This window comes from Labrus mixtus, chromosome 6, assembly GCF_963584025.1.
Source record: "Labrus mixtus chromosome 6, fLabMix1.1, whole genome shotgun sequence".
NCBI lineage: Eukaryota > Metazoa > Chordata > Actinopteri > Labriformes > Labridae > Labrus > Labrus mixtus.
In genome coordinates, this window is record NC_083617.1 from 4,476,349 (window position 1) to 4,501,936 (window position 25,588).

At 43.1% G+C, this 25,588-nt stretch overlaps 1 protein-coding gene across 2 annotated transcripts in view; it reads left to right on the forward strand.

Moving 5' to 3' along the window:
* The window catches only part of slc35f3b (solute carrier family 35 member F3b), an 81,899-nt gene that overhangs the window by 41,437 nt on the left and 14,874 nt on the right, over positions 1-25,588 (forward strand). Inside the window, exons 1-2 of one of the 2 annotated variants that reach the window (XM_061039562.1) lie at positions 2,818-3,185; positions 24,215-24,557. In XM_061039562.1, the coding sequence (XP_060895545.1) occupies positions 3,110-3,185; positions 24,215-24,557 (419 nt within the window). In that variant the 5' untranslated portion in view covers positions 2,818-3,109. Of the gene's footprint in view, positions 1-2,817; positions 3,186-24,214; positions 24,558-25,588 lie in introns of those variants that run through there. The other variant, XM_061039561.1, reaches the window with a different exon arrangement.

The window sequence follows — 25,588 nt, forward strand, 5'->3', positions numbered from 1 at the left end:
TGCCAGGCTGATGTCATTGAGGACAGTCACATCACAATATTTGATATTGATATATTGATCAATATTGGAGATGCTTTTTGAAAAATGGAGAGAGGTTAGAACACAGAAAGGTTTACAGACCCATGCAGAGCTGGCTAAACACTGAAGCTTCATTGTCCACAACATGGCAACCTCTATCGACTCTATAGGGGGGAGGGGGATGAGGGGAAACAGATCTCTACAATGTTTTGAATTTGGACTGCAGTACCCCTTTTAAACACTAGGGGTCAGAGTTACATATTGCTCCTTTAAGCTCGTTAAAGTTACCTAACGTTAGTAGCACTGTCAGATGTCACCTTCAGACAATGTTCTGGGGCAATAATGTTAAAAGGCGGGAATATTTTGCTATTTAAGTTAAAACTATGTTATGGCAGGATTAGGAGACGTCTGTTCTTTTGTTCACACAAGGCACAACCGAGTGTCTGACAATCTCCTCCTCTCTTGGTTTTCTCTCTCAGATTGGATTCCGTAGATACGCATGCTGGGCTTGTCTCCTCATCAGTTAGTGCATCCAATTGAAAAACAACCATCTTTCATTTGAAAAATAAAACTGCTTAAAACACATAAGAGGGCGGCGCTGGTAGCCAGTATATAGTGCTAAGTGCATGCCTTCCAATTTACAGAGGCTATCGTTCTCCAAGCAGGCAGCCTGGGTTTTGAATCTGACTCGTGGCTCCTTTTCCTGCATGTCATTCCCCACTCTCTCTCTTTCAATTTTTCCTATCTCTCTATAAAGGCATAAAAAAAAGCCACAAATAAACCTTAAAAAAAACTCATTTATGGCAAATTAGCCTGATAACTTCTCTGTAGCGTGCAGGTGTGTGACGTCACAGCAACACTATGAATTCACTCTGTGGAAATGACACAACTGGACATCAATTAAACGTTCTTTTCTTTTCTTTAATGTGCTCATGAATTACTTACTGTTTTTATTGCCACATCAATCCCTCCATTTTCCTAAAAGAATATCTCTCTGCAGTGCATTTAAAGTCGAATCCAAAAGGCAGCTGGCCCTGGTCTAAGCTCATGAAGATGTTCCGAAAACGAATCTGAAGTTGGAAAAACTTCTTAAGCTTTGAACTGAGGAAGTCTTGAGGACGAGAGGTGAAGTGTCCTCAAGAACCTCAGCTTCCAGTTGCCTCTGGGATTTCATTTTGAATCACTCTGACCTGGATGACTGAGAACATCTTCACATGCATGCAGTGCAGGATTTACAGGAATGGAAAGCGTACAGATTGGACCATTGTACTCTGTATTGGCAGATATCCTGAGTCCACGTTTAACCGCTATCAGGTCAGAAAAAGTTGAATCATTCCTAATCGTTCTTGCGTCAGCACAATTGGCTCTAATTTGCAAAGCCAGGCAATTAGACTAAACAAACAGACCGAGCGGTACCGGAGAATAAATCTGCTTTGTCATGTTGATCTCACCTTCTGCATTGTATTATTGCTAATGAAAATCATGTGAGAGGAGGAGATTATGAGGTAAATATTGAATTTTAATGGACCTGACTGTGAGGGTGTATTACTCCTGAGGATTGCAAATAATTTATCATCTCCCTAAACTGCCCTTCATTCAATTTTAATCATCCTTTTTGCATCTAATGATATCTAGATCATCTTCATAAGGACACTCTGAGCCAAGCTGGGCGGGGAAAAAAAGAGCAAGCAGGAGAAGAAAGCAAGGGGAAAACTGTGAGATTGAATTCTCTTATAGGGTGATTTATTTCCTCTATGTTATGGTTACTTGTCTGCGAAAGATCTCAGCTTATTTATCTCGCGACCTTGGAATAACAACGCTGGTTTTCCTGTGATAGAGTCATTTCTTCTGTTCTGTCAACATCTCGTGACATTCACTTATCACTGGTAAAGCAGCGTTGTTATCCCGAGATAGATACACACTGTCTCGCTTCATGATGACATATTTATTTTGTCGACATCGTTTCGGCCTAATCCGCCGTCCGTTAAACCGGAACATAAAGCAAGACAGTGTGCTGGAGCCTTTCTCATTCTCTTAAAGTTTTACCCTCCTCCGACGCACCTGTCACACACTCAGGTATGCAGAGATAAAAAAAAAGGTTTATACCAAGATAGAAAAAGCAATCTTAATTAACTTGTTATCGCATAAGCGGAATTGGATAAAATGTATTGATGCATGTCTGCTTAGGGCTTCCGTAGGTTTCAGTAATAAACACACAAACTACATTTGAAGAACTGTGTGACCTTGAACACATTTTCAGGAAACACCTTCCTTTTAGATCCTGTAGCAGCACTTTGGATATTCTCCACAATTTTGGTGTAATTTAGGTTATGATCACATGATAACTTTCTAGGCATTAACTTGTGAAGTACTAGTTCTCTTTGACCAAAATGAAGAGGAATACAGCCTTTCCAAAGAAAACCGAGTAAAAGGCTGAATAACAAAGTGTCTGGGTATGTTACTGTGGGTTTGGTGTGGGTATTTCACCTTGTCTCTGAATATAATAAGAATGTGTTTGTCTCATTATTATTCAATTTACTAAAGCACCCAATTGTGTCGTTTATGCAGCGTTCTCCTATTGGTCAACTCAATTCTGCAAGATTCAATTTTAAAGCCAAGAGTCCACCGTCACACTTCCATGACAGAGCTCTCTCTTTTCCCGCGGGGGGGGGGGGGGGACGACCACAGGGGGCCCAGGGACAGCCTGCTTCAGGACAAGTGGGTGGTTGGTTGGTGGGGAGGGGGTTTTGACGCTGTGGGGTGACTGCTGAATAAGTGACGTTGCCGAATTGCAGCATATGCCAAACTGTACGCGGGGAGAGACCAGGCAGGGCAGGACGCGCTGAATACGGCAGATTAGAGGAGGGGAGGGCACGTGGAGGAAGCGGGTGAGGAGAGAGAGAGAGAGAGAGAGAGAGAGAGAAAAGACACAAACACCGTCAGGGAGTTGGATGGATGCGAGGGGACAGAGAGCAGGAGCCCGGCTCTGAAACATCAAGGTGTCCCATCAAGAGGTCTGGTGTCTGCACCAAATCAGCTTCAGGGATGTAGTCGAAGCGGTTTCGAGCTCAGCCCATCCGAGCTCAGCACCATGAAGAAGCACTCCGCAAGGGTCGCCCCGCTGTCCGCCTGCAACAGTCCGGTGCTCACCCTCACCAAAGTGGAAGGTAGGGGAGAGAGTTCGTGTTGCGTTAAGAGCGCGCAGCCTGCAGAACCTGCGAACTGATGCTGTGTGTTGTTGGGCTTGTTTTCCCACAGAATATTCTCAAAATTTAGATGCATCCTCCTCTCCTGTTGACGTGATGGGGAGGATTATGGCTGAAATATTGTCAGCATCCTGGCAGGGATCAACTTTAGGAAAATCTTCCTGCAAACACGGGAATCAACGAAGCGCGTAACTTGCCTTTAAATCGAAGACGCAACATTTCTGCACAAAAATGCCCCTTACATGCACATAGAAATCCATATATTAAGTTAATCATGTTGTGCAAATCTCCGAAATCAACCTGCATGGTCTGATTTACCTGTTATTGTCGCATTGATCTATTTATTTATTTATTTTTTGTGAATAATAGGATCGTCTCTTTGCAGTTGGCTCCATCAACATTGAGCTAAATTGACTGGTCCACAGGGAGGATCTTAAGTTGTTATTGCAGCAGGGATTCCCCCCTCTCTCTCTCTCTCTCTCTCTCACTCACTCTCCACCACCCCTCCACCCCTCCACCCCATCACTGGCTGCAGGAGTCACACCAGAGCATCACATCACAAAACATCACACATATAGCTGCTGGGACATGAACCCCAGTCGGCATTAAAACATTTTAAGTCGCCTTCGCCTTTAAGTGGCTTTCTAATGGATCTGTCCTTTTTTTTGGGTCTCCCTGCCTTTTCCTGAGAGAGACCCTCTGATCATGCAGGAGGCTGACACGTCCTTATGACATCATTAAGGGACTACTCCCCACTGACTCCTTGTGTGACTGTTCATGTTTATGCCCTGTGTGTGTGTGTGTGTGTGTGTGTGTGTGTGTGTGTGTGTGTGTGTGTGTGTGTGTGTGTGTGTGTGTGTGTGTGTGTGTGTGTGTGTGTGTGTGTGTGTGTGTGTGTGTGTGTGTGTGTGTGTGTGTGTGTGTGTGTGTGTGTCTGTGTCTGTGTCTGTGTTGCTGCTGCATCCTCTTGAAACGCCTGTCCTGATGTCTCGAACAAGTGTGGTGCCATGTTTCCTCTGCTGGCTCTACAGTATACGCCTCCTCCTCCGCTCCTCGGCTCCTCTTCTCCTCAGCCTCACGCTTGTGCAAAAGCAGTGATGTTATGCATTTTTTAATCCGCCCCTCAGCACGAAGAACTCCTGGATGTCTCCAGTGTTGAGAATAAGCGCAGAGTAAAGACTGAATCGGCTGCTGATTTCACAGCAACTCAGCGCCTTGAAACTGAAGAAATCCAGAGAACAATTACGTTTCTTAGACCGACTAAAGCGAAATAAGGATTATGCATGATTATCATGTACAAACAGGCCTTTTTTTGAACACTTTTATTCATTTCTCAATGATTAAAACACACAAACACATGTAAAAGGCATGTGGACTCGTCCTGTGAGGTAATGTCGACTTGTATAATTGCCATTTGATTAGCGTTAGGGAATAAACCGGCAGTTTGACTTTGTGCAGTAAGGTGCCGCTTTAATGAACACTGATGGCTCGACTAATGGCGCCACAGCAAGCAGAGCTAATTTAGCTCTAACAAAACTGTTTTCTGGTTTTATTGGATGGATACCAAACTGCGACATTCTTGTGCTAGCAGCTGTTCATCCAGTCATTTAACATTTAACGTTAATTTACACAAGGAGACAAATTAAATGTACTGTGCCTGATTTCTTGCCTGCTGCTGCAGCTGATCATTTTTCAGCTTTGGGGTTGATAAAATGCATCTTTCCATCCATCTCCAAACAGCTTTTTATTTTGGAGTCATATATCTAAAGTAATCCAGAAGTTTCCCAATGAAGAATTAGGACAACACAAGAGGAGAATGTCGTAAAAAAAGACTCTCACCGATGTGTCAGTCTGTCCAATATTTACCCAAGTCTGGCTTCTTGCTCGCTCTCTCTCTCTCTCTTTTCTCTTCTTGCCTTCATTCTTCTCGGTCTTCTTCTGTTTCTTAGCAGCAGCCGTGGTATCAAACAGCACAGAGACGAGCTAACTGGCTTCTTTTTAGCTGGAGGCTAGGGTCGATCTGTGGGACATGGGATGGACACTTTATTCTCCCTGTTGAAAGTTAGTGTACCATTAGATCGGCTTTGAAACTACGATTCTAACATAGCCCTTCGTTGCTTTAAAGCAACACTAATGTAGGAATTTGGTTTGGTGCTTTCTGGTGCCGGCTGAACGGTCTCTGAGTGCACAGACAAAGGGCATTTGTTGACAAGCAGAGGAGCTGGTGTTGTGGAGCCAAGAATCCATGTCCCACTGACAAGGTTCAGTAATATCACAGGATTATGTGCAAATATGACTCTGCCAGCATCTACGGCCCGTTGTAGAGACAGATATTGGCGACCTGAGACACAACTCGGGTTAGATGAGTTTCTGAGCTCGGTGAAACTGCTAAACATGAGACAACCATGACACAGATAAGATGAGATAATCCCTTATTGATCCCCAGTGGGGAAATTCAAGTGTTGCAGCAGTGAAAAGACAAGAAGAAGAGCATGCACATGAGTGAAAATAAAACAAGAATATTGCAGTCTGTTGTGAATAATATCTGCAGGGATGTACGCTCTGCTTCTTGCTCGGCCACTCTCTCTTTTTCTCTTCTCAGCTTCATACGCCACCAACCTCTTCTGGCTCTTAGTCTCAGCCATTGTATCAAACAGTACTGAGACAGGCTAATTGAATAGTGGCGTAAAGACGTCTGCACGCTGTGAGAACGTCCTGCTGTCAAACTTACATGATGTTATAAGGAGGTGACCGGGTTGATTTGAGAGACACTTTAATCTGCCTGTTGAAAGCTGTTGTTGCTATTTGATCGACTTTGAAACGACTATTTTAAGATGGAAAAGTTACATCTTGTTGCTTCAAAGTAGAAATGCTTTGTGGAGATAGAAATGGGAAATAAATGCTTTTCATTCAGTAGTTTTTACGCACACAAATTCAATTCAGAAGTCAGGGCCACCCCACTCCAAAAAAAAAGTCTGGCTCCGCCTCTGCTGCTGCATCACAATAACTCCCCAATCAAATGAGTACATCTATCTTGTTATCTAACTTCAAAACTGCTTTTACATCAGCAGAATTGTCTTGCTCTTGCATCATTAGTAATATCTAACACCATGCAACATAAACACTTGTGAAACGGTTTCCTCCTCACCCTCTTGTTACTGAGTCAAAGCTGAGCTAGTCTGCTGACTCAGACTCGTCAGTGCAGCTTAACTCTCGGTATGTTGACGTTCTCGTTGTTTTTTGAGGGATTCTCTACAGCCTGCGCTTGTTAATATGAAATATCATAAAGTACTTCATTATTCATAATTAATGACAACATCAGCTGCTGGAATATGAATGAGGACTTTTCTGCAGTTTTCACATGGACACTGCAGAGAACTGTTAAGATGCTGAAGCTGTTTTAAACTGTGCTGCATTTATTCAGTTACTGTAAGGCATTCTGGGTAACCTCAGAATAATCGCTGCGGCTGTGTTGGCGAGATGTTAAGCTCATTAGAGATAAAGTCGGCTTTAAATATTTTACTTTTAGAATAAGTGAGATGTTAGGCTGTTATATGTGTTTAAGAAAAGCTGTGGTGTGGCACACGTTTGCCAATGTGTCTGTTTATGATTGGGGTTGTATGGTATTGTACGTTTTTTTTGAAGGGACTCAAAAGCTGTCGAGTTTATGATGTGAGCATTCAGCTCCCCAGCTGCTTAAAAAGGAGGAGGAAATCACAGGGGGGCCACAGCGGCTCAACATGCAGCTTTTCAGAGACTCTGCTTCTTATGTAACACCGGCTCCCAAAACTTCTGTTCTGCTCACTAACAACCTGCTCCTGACAGCCTAAAAGAATATATTGTTTTCTCAGTTTGACATCTTTAGTTGACTCTTTTTCTGTTTTGTTTTGTGTCCATTTAACAGCCGAGTCATCACAGTACCATTGTTTTTTTTTTTTTTGTTTTTTTTTTTAAATCAAGTACAAAACCGGAGGATGTTTTGACATGTTCAGCTCTGCATGATGTGCAAAAGTTGAATCAGCTGTTTTTTGATTAGAACATGAACTTCCAGTTTTCATAAATGTGGTCTATATCGTAGTAGACTGTATAAAACATGCATGTAGTCTCAATCACGTCATCCGTTTGTTTCTGAAGAGGCGTTCTGAAGCCCAGTGATGGCGTCGCCCTGTTGGAAATGACATCTCCACCCAACTGTTGATCAATCAAGCGATAATAAAGGAAGAATTGGAGCTGAGGTGAGCTTTAAGCCTCTGGACAAATGGCTAAAACATACCCGCCTGTCAATCAAATTAACCACACCCCTAATTATGCAAATGAATGCCTAACTCTTATAGCCTATAAACGTTATTTAAAAAAACACTCCCTGTGCAGTTTTTAAAGGAGGGTTTCTTTTAGTTGCCACTACAGGCGGGGAAAAGTTTGCCTAAAGTCGGAGTGAGTAGACTCAGCTGTATGCAGGGCATGTGTGAAAGAGGAGTTAGAAAAGGCGACTTGTATTTACTGAGGCACTGAATCAAATGAGAAGAAGGCTCGTTTCTCATCCTGTCATGACAACTTTTGCCTCTAGTGGAGTCGTCCCTGCTGGGCGTCAGAAATAATGCAGGTTTGAGGCACTCTGGGCATTGGCCACGCCCACTTCTGCTATGTCCACTACAGTCTATGCGTCTTCTCTCTACATCACCAACATTTCTCAGGTCGGACACGGTCGCACGGTGTGCTTTGAGGGGGAGAATGTTGAACCACCACCAATCAATTTTGACATCAAATGATTGTGGTCTTGAGGCTGGAAACACACTGTAATCTATCATCGGAGAGCACGTCCCAGAATCCTCCAGTGTTCCTTTAGTGTTCCCTGAATTTGTAACAGATGGCATTTTTCTGCCAACGCGCTGCTGTCTCCTTCAGCCATAACTTTGATTCACTGTCTCATCTGCAGTATTTACTGACAAATTCAGCCAACCAGCGGCCATGGGATTATAACTATCGATTCCCTCTTTGAGTCTGCTGCTGCTGATGACTTCTCAGGGAATGTCTGTTGTTCTTTTCTGAGTCGTCAGGGGGGGTAAGAAGTACATAAAAGTCCCTTTTAATGTCTGTTATTACATTACACGCTGTGACACAGAGCAGGCGTCTTCTAAAAGGGGTCCAGTGTACAAACGTCTCCCTAGAGGCTGGTTATATTTCTCCGGCTGCTGTTATGGTCACACTCAATCTTCCCCCCCGAGGGCTGCATGAACCTTGAACTTCAGATTATAGTATATCAACGGAATGAGAGCAAATGTATTGCTGTCACATGCAGAAGTACATATTCTGGTCAAAATGTACGAAAAACTAGATCACTGGATCACTTTTTAATCTTTAAAATATATTTTGATTTGGTGGCTACATTTAAATATCATCATTTCTTATTAAGGAAATGGATGTGTGGACGTCACCTACTGAGCCTTGACTCAGCATTTCTGTGGTCGCCATCTTGGTTTCCGTGGAGCCATTAGTGTCACCCATATTTGGATGACAGGGTGCTTATGGACTGTTGCCTTTCTATCCTGGAAGAATGGTCGGCACTGAAATTCCCCGAACCGCCACCCACGGACCCCGGTCCCAGAATCACTGTCTTTATAAATCACTGCTCTGATGGATTTTCTTCATAATTAACTTTACACTGTATTGAAGTAGACCTGACATTTTAAAACCAAATCTGTTGCGGGAGAATAAATCAGTATGAAGAAGGAACTGAATAAATATCTGATTTCATACAAACTTGTTTTTCACCACAATGAAGTGGCCCCCTGCTGGCCAATATAGAGAATGCACATTTGAGTCATTTTTGCATGTGCTCCCCTTTTCAGAACCAAGATGACCATCCTCCATGTTAGCACACAACAACCCTTAAAGGGATACTTCACCCGTTGAAAGATGAATCTATATTGACATTGGGTCATATATGTAGTAGAAATGTGAAATACATTTTGAAGTTGGTGCCTTCTTGACCGAGAAAAGGCAGAAAGTGTCTTTTTGGCTCATATGGATGAAAGACGCCAAATCCCAGAATGCACAGCACCGCAGGCCACTCCCACTAAGGTCCGAATCAGAATCAGAAATACTTTATTAATCCCAGAGGGAAGTTCGATCGTTACAGTTTCTCCAATATATACAATATAGCAGTAGAAATATAGTAATAAAAACAAAGCATAGCTTCCAAGCAATATGGCGGACGTTAAGTTTATATTCTTGGAGTGAGTTCCCACCCACTGATCTGTGATTGGTCTGTAGCTTCAGTGGTCGAAAATATGAGGAACTAGCGTTGTAGTTTCACCCCGCTAACCGCAACAGCTTCCAGTGACGCAAAAATCGTCATTTTTGCATCACTGGAAGCTCCTTTTCAGACTCAGAAATACAAAGATTTCCCATCTCAGGGGGAAAATGAGGGCGGGATGCACGACCATTCAAAAATACTACCAGGTTTCTAATGATACAAAGATCAATGCAAATGGGTGAAGTATCCCTTTAAAGTTGACCTATTCTGTTGATCCCCCTTTTTAAAACTTGCATGTAGTGTTATAATCCTGGATGCCCAAACTAAACGGGGGTAAAGTTTTAGATCATGAGGTGAACATGTGTTGGAGTAATCCCAGGATGAGTCTGCAGAGGGCGCTAAACAGCTTGTTCTGCGAATCACGTCATAGTCAAGCCTCTATGTTAGCCGTTGAAACCTTGTACAGTACATAGACTCTCTTCTCCCAGCTCTGGAGAGCAGTCCTCCCCTGGCAGCCCTGCAGCGTTCTACCCCCAGAGAGCTGGCCAATCAGAAGAGAGTGGGCACGTGGGATATGTGATCGAAAGCACATAATTAGAATCTTACATCATGTACTTGTTTGCATGTTTTCTTATTTGTATGTTAATGTACCATCAGGCCTGTGTGAACACCAACAGCCTGAGTATGGAAATGAGGCTGCACCTGCCAAAGTGAAGGTCACACGTAGACGCACAACATGTTAGACTTGCATCACCTGCGGTTGAAGGATCACACGGAGCAGTGGTGATAAATTCTTCGGGTGTTTTCCCTCTTTAAACCCTTTTGAAATCTCACTTCAATACTTTCATCAGTTGAATGTAATCAAAGTCGACCCTGAAGGCTGTCGGAGGAGGCGTCCTCTCCGGTCTAAATTCATTTTTATAAACAAGTGAAACAGGTCTTTCTTGCTTCTTAAGTGTGCAATGAATACACAATGACAAGGCGTCTATTTCATTAAGAGGCAAGTCGTTTTCCTCAGGTCTATTAAATCCAGCGTGTGTGCAGAAAGGCTATTAGTTTCAGTGTAATAAATGAGATTTGAATTGATGGATTGATGTTAAGTGCTCCGTTGATTCTTTGTATAAGTTCATATGAGGTCTGCTGCCGTGACTTTGCTTGCTTTGCTTGGTGGTTTTTGTTCATGAGAAATTACCCTGTTACAGAGTGTAGTACTTTCATCTTTGAGCAAAAGCCTCTGCAGAAAATGTGCACAGATAAAGCTCTAATCCTAAATTGAGGGAGTAGATCTAAGAGCTTCCTGCGGGGTTGCAGGAAAGCTGCCCGTCGTCGTCTCACACAGCCACTAGACCAGATGGTACAGTTGTGGTGTGCCTCCAAGGCTAATTTTTACAGAGCTGAAATAACAAAAATATTTCCATCACCCCTACAGCAGTTGTAGTAATTGTGACCAGCACAGGAATAGTGTCAGCACAAAAGAGCTCTGTGTGCTGTGTTGCATTTCGTCTTTGCAAAATGACTGAGGTTGCAGTTGACTCGCTCTAAATCTTGTTAAATTAACTTCTTTATTCTTTTGATTTATTTTCATCAATCACCAAATGATGAAGGTCATTTTGCAGTTAGAGACACGAAGGGAAAGTCTTACAGACGGGAGGGAATGTATCCAGAGGAGGGCTGTTACTGTGGCTCGGTAAGTAGAGTCGGTCGTCTCTCAACCAGAAAGTTGAGGGTTCGATCCCCAGTTCCTGCAGCAACATGTCCGATATGTCCTTGGGAAAGACACTTAAAGGGATACTTCACCCGTTGAAGCATGAATCTGTATTGATATTGGGTCATATATGTAGTGGAAATGTGAAATACATTTGGCCGAGAAAAGGCAGAAAGTGTATTTTTGGCTCATGTGGATGAAAGACAACAAATCCCAGAATGCACAGCACCGCAGGCCACTCCCTCCAAGGTCAGGTTTACAGACAACTGATTCCAAGATTTCTTCCAGAAGGAATTAGTATCTTGGAAATTCCTGTCAGAAAACAGACTCTATGTCTGTGTCCATAGACAAACAGTGAGAGCACCGACACTACCAGTCCGCCCCAGCTCGCGCCGGCCCGGGCTCCTCGTCCTCACCGCCGCCGACAGGCAGGCCTTATGTCTTGGCTGCTGAGCTGGCAGCGGCCGGCAACGGCCAGCAATATAGCCACGAGACGGTTGCTACAGACCGGTTTAGTTTCTCGGCTGCTGCGGTGCTTTAACCCCAAGTTGCTCCGGCTGATTCATCGGCAGTGTGTGCATGTGTATGAATGGGATTAGTTACTTCTGATGGTCACTTTACAAAGCAGCCTCTACCATCAGTGTGTGAATGTGTAGGTGTGACCTGCAAAGTCTAAAGTTGGAATGATAAAAGTTTAAAATACTCTCTCAAATATGATGTGAGGTTCACTTCTGCATGAAAACAGCAGATACAAACGTCCATCAGAGAGCTGAGTGTGTTGCAGTGCTTTACTTTTTCACTATCATTTCAGTAAGATTATGAGGAAACCTTTTTTTAAACAGAAGTTTAAATACTTCCACTTGAGTAAAGAATTTACATTTTCTGCTTTTGCTCCCTCAGGATGTGTCTGAAATAGACATTATAAATCAGGACTATGTAGCTTGTGTCTGATCATCCCCGCATTTTCAGAGGCCCTTGGGGGTGCAGGGCGGGGGGTGAAACCGATGTTTGGGCCGACACTCTTGAGTGTACACCTGCGATGTCTGCCGATCCATTACTTCAACACGGAGTCTGTGGCCAATCTTTTAAATATTGATTTGTCGCGGAATGTCCCGGGACTCCTGCCAGTCTGTTTAACTGCAGCTTCATCACGCTATATTCACTGTGAGAAGGGAGAGAGAGAGAGAGAGAGAGAGAGAGAGAGGGAGGGAGGGAAGCTTCTAGACCGAGGGATGCACTGTTCTGCTAAATATGAGTAATGCTAAAGCTCTGCTGTAACACACAGCGCACTGACACGCACAAACAAACTCTGGCCTTCTTTCAACACTGTTTTGTATTGTCAGCAACCAATGAGGCGTCAAAGGGCCGCGGCACTGACCTGTACTGTGAGCATCTGTTGAACCGGCTGGGCAGGTCAAGCCCCCAACAGAGCGGAAAACAAAATTCATCGCTCTGACTTTGTTTTGTGTCAAGGTGCTCCTTATTTACTCTCACCTGCCAGCAAAAAAAAAAAGTCTAAATAGTGCTGTGTGGAGGGATGCAGTAACAAGAAGGTCATGAATCCAGAACTAAGTTTTTAAAAGCTTAAAAAAAAGAAAAAGAAAAATGAACCTGAAGGAAGAAAGAAATCAAAGAGACATGAGGCAATGTGAGGAAATGTATAAAAACTGTGTGATCCCGACAATCAGTCGTTTAAAACAGACAAATTGTAGAGGATGAAAGTACGCTGTGAAAGGGATCTGAACTTAGATAATGATCACGTTACATGGAGATTAAATTAAAAGAGATGAATTATTTAAAAAAACAAGGTGAAGAGAAGCAACACAAAGATCAAGTTTAGTTCATTTTGTTTCACTCAAAAGTATAAAAAAAAAAAATAAAAGCACATAACTCAAACTTTAAAGCATGATTGTGGATGTGGCAGAAACCTCCAAACAGCTTAAACCCAGCAGACGTGGACAGAAATTCAAAATCAGCAAAACAACACTGCTAGGATTACACGGACCACCGCGGCCTGGCTGAAGTCACATTTCAGAAAGAAGTCAGGATGAGCCGATGTGTGATCACAAGAGATAGGGCGTAGTGATGACGTTAGAATCGGACAAGAAACTGATTTGATTGAAGTGAAATGGAACTGCTTCATACTCCTTTCTGTTTTACTGTGTTTCTACATGTTCTTTTCCACTCTTTGGTTTATGCAGTGAAGATGTCTCATTACTTTGAGCAGTGACATGAAGGTAAAAACTAGGGATGTACCAATGCATCCGCTCAACATCGATGTTGTCCCTGTATATAGACATCGGCACATAATGTGGCATCAACCGATGTCTGTAGCCGGTGTTTATTGTTGTGCCGAATCAATGCAATGCTGGCTTCTCGTGCACCAAACAGCTGTTTCAGAGAAAAGTGTTTTATTGGACAGATGGAGTCACCCGTTGAACACACTCTTGTTGTTGTTGTTGTTGTTGTTGTCAAACATGAGCGACAGTTTTGAGATTGTGGGAGTTTACAACAAAAGGAATTCATGAAACAAACATCGATATCAAAATGAGCAAACGGCTACATTTTTATTTCTAACATCTGTATTGGCATCGGCCCTGATTTGTTTTTTGGGCTTTTCATGCCTTTTATTGTAGAGATGGGACAGTGGATGGAGTCGGACATCAGGGAAAGAGAGCGGGGAATGACCCTAAACCCACCCTAACCCCGGCGGGGAAAGGAGCCACCGGTTGAATCCTGATTTTCCTAATTGATGCATCTCTAGTAAAAACTCACTGTAGAGTCGGACTCCATCGCTTCATCCACCATCGCATCTCGGATGTGGTATAAAAACTACCTTGTGATTTCCAAGGCGTCCTCTTTAGATCATGTTTTGCACCCTGAGACCCCGCCGCCGCCCCCCTTTCGTCAGGGAAAATCTCCAACTTTGAAGGACTTGTGTAAAAGAGTAACTCACAAAGTTTTCCTGGCGCACACCGTCCTGAAGTTTTCCGGAAGTGTTCAGGCATGGAGGTGTGAAAAAAAGCTTCTGTCTCTACAAACAGTCTTCTGCTCCGGAGAGAGAATGTCTTTCTGTCGTCCTTTGAGGTTGAAGGAAGTTCAGGATAGAGGGATCAGTAACATCCGTCCCGCCCTTGTCTGCCCTCCTGGGGCCTCGCTCCCCCCGTTGTCCATGTGGTCCCACCTATCAGCCGGGTTGAAACAGCAGCAGGGTGTGTTCTCCTCCTGTCTTTCTGTAGCCTTATTGAGCGAGACAGCGTTGTCAGATGAGCCTGCTCTGGTGTGTTGAAAGGCTTCTGACTGACAGCACAGTCAGGCCAAGCTGTCACAGCCAAGTATCCCAGACTCCCACAGTCTGTCAGACACACACACTGCTGCCTGTCTGTCTGTCTGCGAGCTGCCCGACTGTCTCTCTGCCATGGTACAACTATCCTCTAACTATAACTGGAAACGGCTCATAATTATTCCCAAGTAATTCTTATGTTTTAGGCAAATTCAGACTGTAAGACTCAATTGTCAGAAATGACAAACTGCATAAATCAACATGGGACTGATGGGTTTATTTTTATTACGACTTCTGATGCAGTGATTGATGTTTTGTGACAGCCGAAAGATGAGTTTAAAGATGGAAAGAAGCCCCTTTAATATAAGGTATTTAAGATGTTTTGGGCTGTGTGCATATTTTAGCTAAATAAGGATGTCACACTTTGATGTTTCATTATGAGCGTGACAAAAACGAAGAAGTTGCACCAGTCAATTCATATTCATCGCTCAGTGAGAGAGCCCGCAGACAGCGAGACAAGGAAAGGAGTTGCTCTGAAGTGTGTATCAGTGATTGATCTGTTTACCCTCTTGAATCAGTGAGGCAGAGCGCTGCAGTGCACTCTCACTCCCACAGAGGTGTCACCAAACAGCCAACAGACAAACCCCCCTCTTACTTCTCCCGTCTCTTAACTCAGTCGAGGCTCCATTGTGAGGACAGCCCGGCCACCCCTGCCTGATGCTATCGCGGCTGCTGCCTGTTGGGATCTGTGTTCTTGCTCTGGGAGGAGAGAGAGTGGTGGTTTTGTGTGGGCGGTGGCCTGTTTAGGGAGCTACACAGGGTTGTATAGTGTGGCTTTCTCGGCCTGTCATGGCCAGGTTCTGTGAAGTGTGAGAGCAAGGCAGTCAAGCGGGGCTCTGCTGGCACGTTTGGGATTTTGCAGCTATCAGCAGGAGAGATCTGCACTGCAGAGTCTGCAGGGAGGAGGAGGGAGAGCCGGAGTGGGAACGAGGCCGGTTGGGAAGCAGGGAAGCATGGACGCAGACTGGGGGGAAAAAACTGGAAAACTGACCAGATAATGGCCAGATAAATCTCCACACCAATCGGCGTGCTTCAAGCCTGCTGGCAGTGGGGCATGTACTCAATACCCGCCTATGAGGAGCTCAGTGTAAAACACTGAAGGCAGACAAATGAGCATTTAAGATAAAGATTGATTTACTCTGCCTTCGGTGATAAAGAGACTTATTTATCAAGAGTGCTCACACAGGCGGAGGGGTGTCGCCCTGGACAAGTGGATTTTTCCTGAACTAGTAATTTAGATAAATAATGTTTAAAGGTACAATATGTAAGATATCTACTGAGTTAAATGTTGAATTCCAATGTATTTCTATGGCTTGATTCAGCTGCGTGGTTAAGATGAATGCATGCGAGAATCCATAACCGGCTGTCAGAGAGGATCCAAAGCTGCTCCCACAAGGATGCCAAACACTCTCTTCATGTCTGCAGTGATTTCACAGACGCCTGTTAGGTGTGTTTAAGTAAATGTGGACACAGATGTGTGTTATATGAGTGCAGATATTTTTATCTAGTGTTGAATTAAGGATCGTTGCTCATGCAGAAGTCTGAGACTGCACCAAATAAAAGTCAGTTTTAGCGTGTTAAAGCTGATATCATAAAACATAATTTAACAAAATAGAGATTGTGTAGCAGGCTTTTTCTTGACCTTTAGTGACCTTTAATGCAGTTATGTTCGCAAACAGTCTGATTTTTCTTTCAGCTTCTCTTTTGGTTAAACAAGCAAACCGAGTCCTACTTTCGAGCTTTTCTGTTTGTCATTGTTCCCTAATTATACTGCCTGCCCCAAACCAACACCCTTTTTGCCTCTCTCGACTAGTTTGGGGAAATAATGCACCACCAAGATGGCTTGCCAACCTTCAATAAACACCATTTTGTTCACATTCAAAATGAAGACGTAGCTTCTTGTTTTCAGTGGTGTACACGTAGGAGTTGCAGTGCCTTGAGAATGCATTCCTTCCAACACATGTTCTTACGTCACACAAGTGTTGGATATCGCGTCGCATCCCGCACGATCCCTGTCCACACCGCTTTCTTTTAATATTTCACTCTTTGCTCTGTGAACTTCAGTTTCCCCTTACGAACACAGCACCGCATCTAGTGCTTTTGTATTGAAGGTGGACAAACAGAAGAGTGGTGCTTTGCAGCGAGGGAGCTGTCGACTCAGATCACAGCCCTCAGAGGCTCGACGATGAACAGCACACGGTGAGCTTGATGAAGTTGTTCTCCGGTGTTGACTCAAGGCAACGCTCGACATATCAATCACGGCTGTGGATATTATTAAAGCACCATTATCTTCACCTTGTACAACATGCTAACAAGATCTGATGAGTGAGAAAAACGAGCGCCCCAGTGCCTTGCCTTGTAGAGACTCCTCCTCTGACTACGCAGCGGCAGAGAGGAAAATAGATGAGCTGCACTGCGACGCTCATGGGGAGCTAGGAACCTCAAATAGGAAACGATAGAATCAAGCTGATTTTATTACCGACTCATACTCGGACAGGACAGGCTGTACTGGCCAGCAGCTTTATAACCTAAACATTAGTAAGTAGAGGAGGGTCCAAATGCTTTGGCTTCACTTTTTTTTTGCGAGTTGTCATACATCATATAAGATCTGCATCATAACCTGAGATGAGCTGTCGTCATCAGCCGCTCTCAGAGTGATGAGATCTAACTTCCTTCTCTCTAAGAGCCGTAACCACCTCAGTCCTTGACCTTGACGTCTGATGTCTGATTACCAAGTGATAATCTAAAGAGCTTCTTAGTTAATCATTTAGCGGTTACAGTAAAGGGCTCTTCTTCGGTGTGTGACTCATGGTTATAATGGCCTCAAGTGCCATTGATGGAGGAACCTTTCTGCCTCGCTCAGCCAATCTCTTGAGTCGGCTCTCTCTCTCTCTCTCTTACTGATGAGTTCTGCTGCGTATTGTTCATCCCTGACAGTCAAGGTTGACTTGATTCAGAGTCGTTATTCAGCGTCAGGATAAGTGTGAAACAAGTACCTTTTAATTATTAAGTCACAGCTTGAGCGGCTAACCAACACATTAATGTCGCTAGGTGTCGACTCTTAATTAATAATGTATATGTTTCATATAATACAAGAGGATTATATGTTGAGTGTGATGTTAAGAGCTTAACTGAAGAGTGTGTGACAGGAATGTGACTAAACTTTACGTTGTCATGGCAATACTCAGACTTCTCACATGTGTGCCAGAACTGGAAAAGATTAGCTGGACGGACCCCAGTCCCACTCTGGGGGCGGCTGATTGGCTCGGCCCATCGCTGCATTTGGAAGATTAAACTGTGCTGCAGTACGGAGGGGCCACGGGGATGTGGGATGGCAGCCCAGGAAGGACAAAAAAAAAAAACTGTGCAGTGTAAACAAAGAGATGACCTTCAGGACAAGACAAAGAGGCACAGAGCTCAGAATAGAGAAACTTAACGCTCGCACCTCGTGACACAGACTTTGACATTTGTGCCCGTCTCTCCGTCTTTTTTTTTTTTTTTTTTTCTTGGTCGTTGCTGATTCATCACTTTATCGCAACAAGAGAGAGGCAATCTCGATTCATCATTTATTGCTGCAAAATCACAGTGGGGGCCGTCAGAGCTGTCAAGTGTTACTGCATTGTTTAGGATGTCCAAATAATGCAACATCATCTCATCTTAAATGCATCATGTTTTTGTTTTTTTTAGGGATGGGATGGGGGGGAGGGGTGGGGGATTGTCGTCAATGGAGTTGCAGTGAGGCTGCAAGAGCATTTATGCAGCATAAAGCAAGGATGCATTGTATAGGATGTCCAAACTGCACAACATCTATCCTAAATGCATTTTTCTATTTAATTTTTTTGGGGCTGATTGATTCAGTATTTTGTTGCAGCAATGGTTTTGAGTCATCTTTCATCACTGTTAAAGTTCCCCATGGGGCTGCTTGTACTGTTAAGTGAAAATGCGGCATGCGGAAAGGACCACTGTTCATGATGTTCAAATATTTCCAAAATCTTTTCATACTTGTGCATTATTTTCCTTTTTTTTTTCTTCGAGTGAGGGCGGGCAGATGCTGATTGTTGTAACCCATGTTTTGTAATGTATCTGTCATGATGTCATTGCAAAACCAGAAAAAATCTTAATTCATCCGTAATTGCAGGAAATGTGCCTCCATGCTGTCAGGGCTGTCACATTTTTACGTAGCATGCAGGAGCTTGTATGGTTCAGGATGTCAAAATTGCCGACCATGTATATCTAAGTGGCATAACATGGGTGGGTGGGAGGGTTACTGCTTGCTCCTTTTTTTCTTTTCTTTGGTCATTGCTGATGCTGTCTTTCTTAAAGCATCTTTCTTGGCTGCAGATCTTGCATCATGGGGTTGCTATTGCTGCTAAGTGAGTATGCAGCATTCTGTGTGGTATGTCAAAGTCTTGCAGGACGACAGCCTCCATACATGGGGTGCTACCTAACAGCTTGGCCATCGACGCCCTTTTAATGCATCATTATATCAGTTTTTTTTTTTACTGGGAGGCTGACAGCTTTTCCAACTTTTTTGAGGTCATCGCTGATTCATTATTTTCTTGCTATAAAAGAAAGATTCTTGAGTCATCTTTCATTACTGTAAAATTCACCTTGGGGATGTCAGAGCTGTCAGAGTGTTTATGCATATACAGCAGGGAGCATTGTACAGGATGTCCCAAAAAAATGCAACGTCTTTTCATCTTAAATGAATTGTTTTTTGCCGATTCATTATTTTAATGCTACTATGGAGACAATCTTCATTGCTGCAAAATTTTGCAATGAGGCTGCTTGATCCATGTGCTCCTGCAGAATGCAGCAAGGAGCATGATAAGGATGTCTGTAGTCCACCACATCTACGTCTTAATTGCATCATTTTTAAGGGGCTGACGGCTTGTCCAGTTTTGTTGTTATTACTGATTTATAAATTCATTGCAAAAACAAAAATGAGATGTGTAATGTATATTCAGCTTGCAGTAAGAATCATTGTTCAGGATGTACGAATTGTGCGACATCAAAATGATCTTAAATGCATTCTTTTAGCGGGGAGGGGTGCTTGGCCCACTTTTACTATTTATTTTATTAAAAAAAACATGCTGTGTTGCCTCTTAGGCTGTTAACTGCAGAGATGCATATTCATGATGTCTAAGTAATGCAACATCGCTCAACTGGAATGAGTCTTTTTTTTTTTTTTTAATGATTTTCTTCTTTTGTTTGGAGGCTGACAGCTTGTCCGATGTTTTTATTCTAACTATAAAAGGGAAAATCTTGTATCTTGTTTTAGAGCTTCACAGTTTGCCTTTGGGTGTCAGAGCTGTTTAGTGTTTCTGCAGCAGGGATCATTATTCAGGATGCCCCAAACATCTTTTTTATCTTAAATTCATGTTTTCATTCTTGGAGTGTCTGATTGGCTCCTCCCATCTTTTTTTTTTTCATCATTGCTGGTTCATTATGTCTACTATTACAGAAAGGATCTTGAGTCATGTTCCTTTGCTGTAAAGTTTACCTCAGGGCTGTCAGAGTGTTTATGCAGCATACAGCAGGGAGCATTGTACAGGATGTCCAAACAGTGCGGCATCTTTTCATCTTACATAGATTACCTGTTCATTGCTTTTCACTCACCGTGGGTAAACAAAAAAGAAAGAATCTCTTGCGCGTTCAGCGGAGAGAGTCTGGGGGGGGGGGGAAGCCGAGGCATTAGCATGTGAGGCGACAGACATCAGGAGAGTTAATCTGCGATATGATGAGGCCACCTGGCAAGGTCAGAGGCAGCTCTCCCAGGACGAACGAGCCGCCTCATCAGGTATGATGGATTCCCTCCTTTTGTGAAAAATGTGGCAAAGGTGTCCTTTTGATTACATCCATCACATGAACATAAAGACAAACAGCGTCATCAGTCCCGGGGATTGTTGCAATAAAGGGCAACTCAAATAACAATATGAGGGCGTTCAGTGTTCTGTTTGATGCTCCGTGATGATAATTTTCACAGTGTATAACTCCTACTTAATGTGATAGATTTAATCTCGTCTCGCAGAGGTCTGTTTGAAGTGCGCTCTGTATTCCAGTCAGCAGAGTACAGTGCAGATGAATCTGCAAAAAGCCTCCCTGCGGCACATCATTACCTCTGGAAGCACCATCAGGGAGATCCCTCAAACTTAACTTGTTGGAAGGCTGCAGGAGATTCATGGGGCGGCTTATACAACCAGTGTGAGGTATTAGAGGTGGCTATTGCGGTCGTTCAGTTAGGTTGTTCTGGCTGGAAAAGGGGGAGGAGTTTATTGACGAATGTGTTATTAATCTTAATAACTGTTTTTCATAGCCAGGGTTTTTTTTTTTTGATGGTATCATCGATACCCAATCTCTCTTGAGAGATGGAAGGAGGCAGATAACTGCTCCGAATGAAGATGTGCTGTATAAATAATGCATCTATTGTTATCTGCAAAATATATCAGAATCTGACTCTATGAATACATTAACACAGCAGATTATCTTCAGTTCACATTTTCCTGTGTTTTGAACTGTGAGCTTTTGCAAACATAAAGGGCAACATTTGTGGCAGCTCTTTCATTCCCCGTTAAAGGCTTTATATGTGATTTTTTTGATCCAGCAGATGTCGCCCTTGAGCACCAGCATGAAACCAAAACAACTCGCACTGCATTGTTGTGTTAGCATGCTAAACGCTATCTTTATTATGCTCGTATCTTCACACTGCATGTAAATTGACCTGAAATGAGCGTGATCTAGAAACACAGTTAAGCAGTGAGTACAGTATGTTATTCTTCTTTTCTCTAGTCCCTCAATTAAACAACTTTTATACGTGAGGGGAGGAGTCAGCCGGCTGTCCGGGCGATGTAAACAAAGTGAAGATAGGACTCTGAAAACATCACAGACAGTGGGACTCGGGTGTTACACCCATTGTAGACAGTCATGACTCACAGAGTTATTTTCAGAGGATATACTTGATTTCTATTATATTTAAGTGTGAAAAATCACATATAAAGACTTTAAAAAAAGGCAAACTTTAGGTATTCTTCTATATTTTTTCTGTGTATTATTTTATTGATTAAAGTGTCTTGACAGGAGGAAAACTCTTATTTTGTAGCTTTTGTTTTCTATACATATTCCTTGAAAGTTGAAGCCTTCTTGCCTTCAAACACTGGTTCAGATTACGACACGTCCGTGAAGGACATCTTGAAAATGACTCCACTGGTGCATTTTGATTTGTTCATTATTTTACTTTCTGCACAGATGTCGGTGAATTGCCTCAAGGAGACGATATTCAGTTTATTTGTGACAAAAGTTTAAAGTCTGAAGGAATCAAAATGACCTTGGTGAGTGAATTGGTTTCGAAGCAAAGAGTGGGTGTGAGTGGGACAACAAACACTTTGCTTCAATTCACAGGTTATTGAACAAGTATGGAGGCTATCAGGTTTTGACAGGAGCAATAGAAAAGTAAAGTGTTGCTGTGTCTGCATTTGTGCACTCCAGTAAACACACACACACACACACACACACACACAAAAGCGTCATGGTAGCCGGTGAGGTGGAGAGGAGGTTGTGTTGTATTGGATATCAGATCTGCCCTCTTTTGTCCTCTGTTTGGCTTCAGCCTGACACACTTGATCACCACATTTTCAGACACTCGGATGTCTGATTGATTACCTTCAAGTTCAATTAAACTGTGAAAGCAGCTATTTTTAATCTGGAAAACAGACAGAACGACATGGGTGACCTGAAGGCCCCCTCGCTCAGATAAGAGTCTGAAGGCTTTTAGTTCAGATCCACTGCGAGAATAATCTGATAATCTATATATGTGCAGAATAAGAGTCTTTCTTTAGGCTATCGTTTCTTTGGTTCTTCCTGTCCATCAGTGATTTTCCACTTTTAAGTGTCCACTGACGATGCTTTTTGTGCCGTCAGCGCCCACATGCTCAGATTCAGAGCGCTTCCCAGCGGCACTAATTGTTGCTTGGTTACAAAATTCAACTTCCGCTTCCCTTGGTAGTGACCGTTAGCTCTGTTTTTAATAGCTCTTTGTGCTTCATGTTTTCCTTCATCAAGTAAATATCTACAAGAAGACATGGAAATAATGGAAATGAGTCATGCCCTCCACCATTCTTGTTGGCAAAGCTGATATCAGAAGTCCCGCCCTTTCTGGTGAGGTGACATCGACAAACGAGGCCTTGTTCTAAAAGTTTAACTATTTTCAGCTAAGAGTTCTGTGTGCGACCAAAATGTACAGGGGTCCCTCGTCACCATTATGTTATAAATTATCTGCTCAAATTATTTTTATTTCAAAACATAAATACAAAGAACAATAAAAACACTCTGATGTAATGTTATGTTAGTTATGTTATTCTAGTGTCTTTTCTTCATATTTAGGGCTAGAATTGCATCATTTAGTCGTTTACTATTTGTTGAGTGAGTGCTGTCAGATGGGGCCCATTTAGGGGGCTTTCCAACTGTAATTGCAAACTTGTCACATTTTGAGCCACTGCCCCTTTGGGCCTTTTTGTGCTCAGGACGCTGAACCTAGAAAATGTCAACAAAAGAGCCCATGCAGAACGTTTTATCTAGATATCCCAAATGGGTATGGGCTTATGTATTTGGTTGGGACCTACTGAAAAAACTCTCTCCCATACCAATAACCCAAGAAGAAGAAAGAAGAAATCAACCAATGTTATAGGCTGCATCCAATCCATCTCAATTGAGGTCAGCATATCCAAAAGATGTAAAAGTTGTTAAAATCGTAACTTTTTCACCAAGGGTGGGGCCAGTGTGGTTTGCCAAATCTCGACAGGAAATACTCCATTTGGTTAACATCCAGTGTTATCTACACTTGCTCTACAGAAAGTAGTGTTAAAAAAGTGTTAAAAGAGAATTTTCATTAGTAACATAGTGCTACTAAATACTGATCCTAGAATCAAAAACATGTGAAAATTCAAAACAGGAAGTGTTAAAAGTTTGTTGTCCTGTATTAGCTTTGCAGCTGAGTCACTCAGACGTGTTGAAAGGTTCGAGGTCCTTCACTGCTTCTTGAAGCTTTGATTTTCTGTTACCATGACCCTGTTTCACTCCTATTAGACGTTGCATATGTGTCATTGTTAACCTGAGTTCTTATTTTGACCGTCTTCCCACAAAATGCAGATTTAGGGCTAGAATTGCAACATTTAGTCATTCACTATTTGTTGAGTGAGTGGCTTTTGAGTCACTGCAGTGGTTTGTTAGCCCTCGGAGGTCCCCTACAGGCCCGGGGCCCCAAGCAGTTGCCTGCCTTGCCTGACGACCAGCCTCTGAACGCAGGGACAAAAAACATTGTGCTCTTTTGTGCTCAGGACGCTGAACCTAGAAAATGTCAACAAAAGAGCCCATGCAGAACGTGTCATCTAGATATCCCAAATTGGTATGGGCATATGTATTTGGTCTACCCACAAAATGCAGATTTAACTCAATAATTAGACTGCATAGCTCTTTAGTGGGCAAAACTGTGGCTATAGGGGTACCTACAGCAGCAAAAGGTGCAGTGTAGAGCCGCTTTTGAGAAGTTAGATACTTGGAAAATGTGATCGATAAGCTGTTTTCCCAAAAATTTGTCTGAATAAACATTGCAAAAAAGTTTAATATCATAAAACACATGTGCAGTTTGATATTTTGAGCTGTCAGTGTTACATGTTTGTGTCCATCCACAGGAGAAGACCGCGTCAGGGAGAATGTGGTGGGCACAACCGACACACAAGCAGCGAGCGGCGCAGCTGGAGCAGAGTCCGGCTCCAGCAGACGGAAGCTCCACTGCTGCATCCGAGTGACGACCGTGCAGGTACAGAAGGCCCTGTGGGGGGTCGCCATGGTGATGTGCGTGTGCTCGTCCTGGGCAGGCTCCACCCAGCTGGCCAAGCTGACCTTTAAGCAGTTCGACGCCCCCTTCACCCTCACCTGGTTCGCCACCTCCTGGAACAGCCTCTTCTTCCCCCTCTATTACATCGGCCACCTGTGCAAGAGTCCGGAGAGGCAGACGCCCAGGCAGAGATTCAGGTGAGGAGGCTTTACCTGCAGCAGCAAGCAAACATTGTTAATGGATTTTTTAAAAACAGATGTTTGAAAGGAGGGGGGGAAACGGATGAATAGAGAAGATATTAAAGCAAACACGGAAAAGGAAGTTTAAAGATTCAAGGTGAAGCCTAATGAAGAAAGCTGGTTTTAGCTTTTAGCTTTTAGAATCAGCAACGTGAATGTCACCCTCCTTGACCTTGAAATAAGACCCTGAGAGTCTGCTCTGAAGGTCAGAGTCAGACAGCTTTCATGTAATCTCTTGTATTTCTTGGTGAACTTCAAAATCCATCCTTAACAGACACAATGGAGTTAGTTAGTGAGAGTCCAATCAGAGCTGTGAGGAACAAGGAGAGAAAGATGTAACAGTCGAGGTCTGGATAAGATTTCTGAATTTTGAAATAGTTTCCAGTTTTCAAAATGTTCCTGAAATCAGAGAAACCAAGAGTTAACAAATTCAAGTGTTGGTTGTGATTAAAAAAAACTCACTTCGCTCTGACTTTAACCGGAGTTTCTCTGGCCAGCCCCCTCGTATATGTTCCTCAGAAAGTTCACCTCAAGCCAGTGGGAGGGTGTGGTGACATTTATACCCTTCAATCAGTGTGCAACCATAGTTTGTGATCTCCGTACATACACACTACGTAATACTTACTTCACTATATTTTCTGTTATTTTTCTATATAGTACGTTCTGCTCCGCTCTTTTTTTGATATTGTGATTCTGTCAAACGACACATATCATTGATATAAAGCCAAATATTCTCATTGTGGCGTGCTGCAGTGGACTCTTTTGCTTTGTCCGTAACTCCCGCGTCGTTCTTTTTATGTCATGTCTTGCCTCAGGTCCCCCCTTCACCCTTCCAGTCCGACAGGGATATTCTCCCGCTGTGAGGTGTGAGGTGCATGTGTGAACAACAACATCAGAAGGATTTCAGGGGAAGTCCTCCTGACATTATCTAGACATTTCCAGCAGTGCATCTTAGAGCTCTGAACGTTTAAAACTGTGGACAGAGAAGT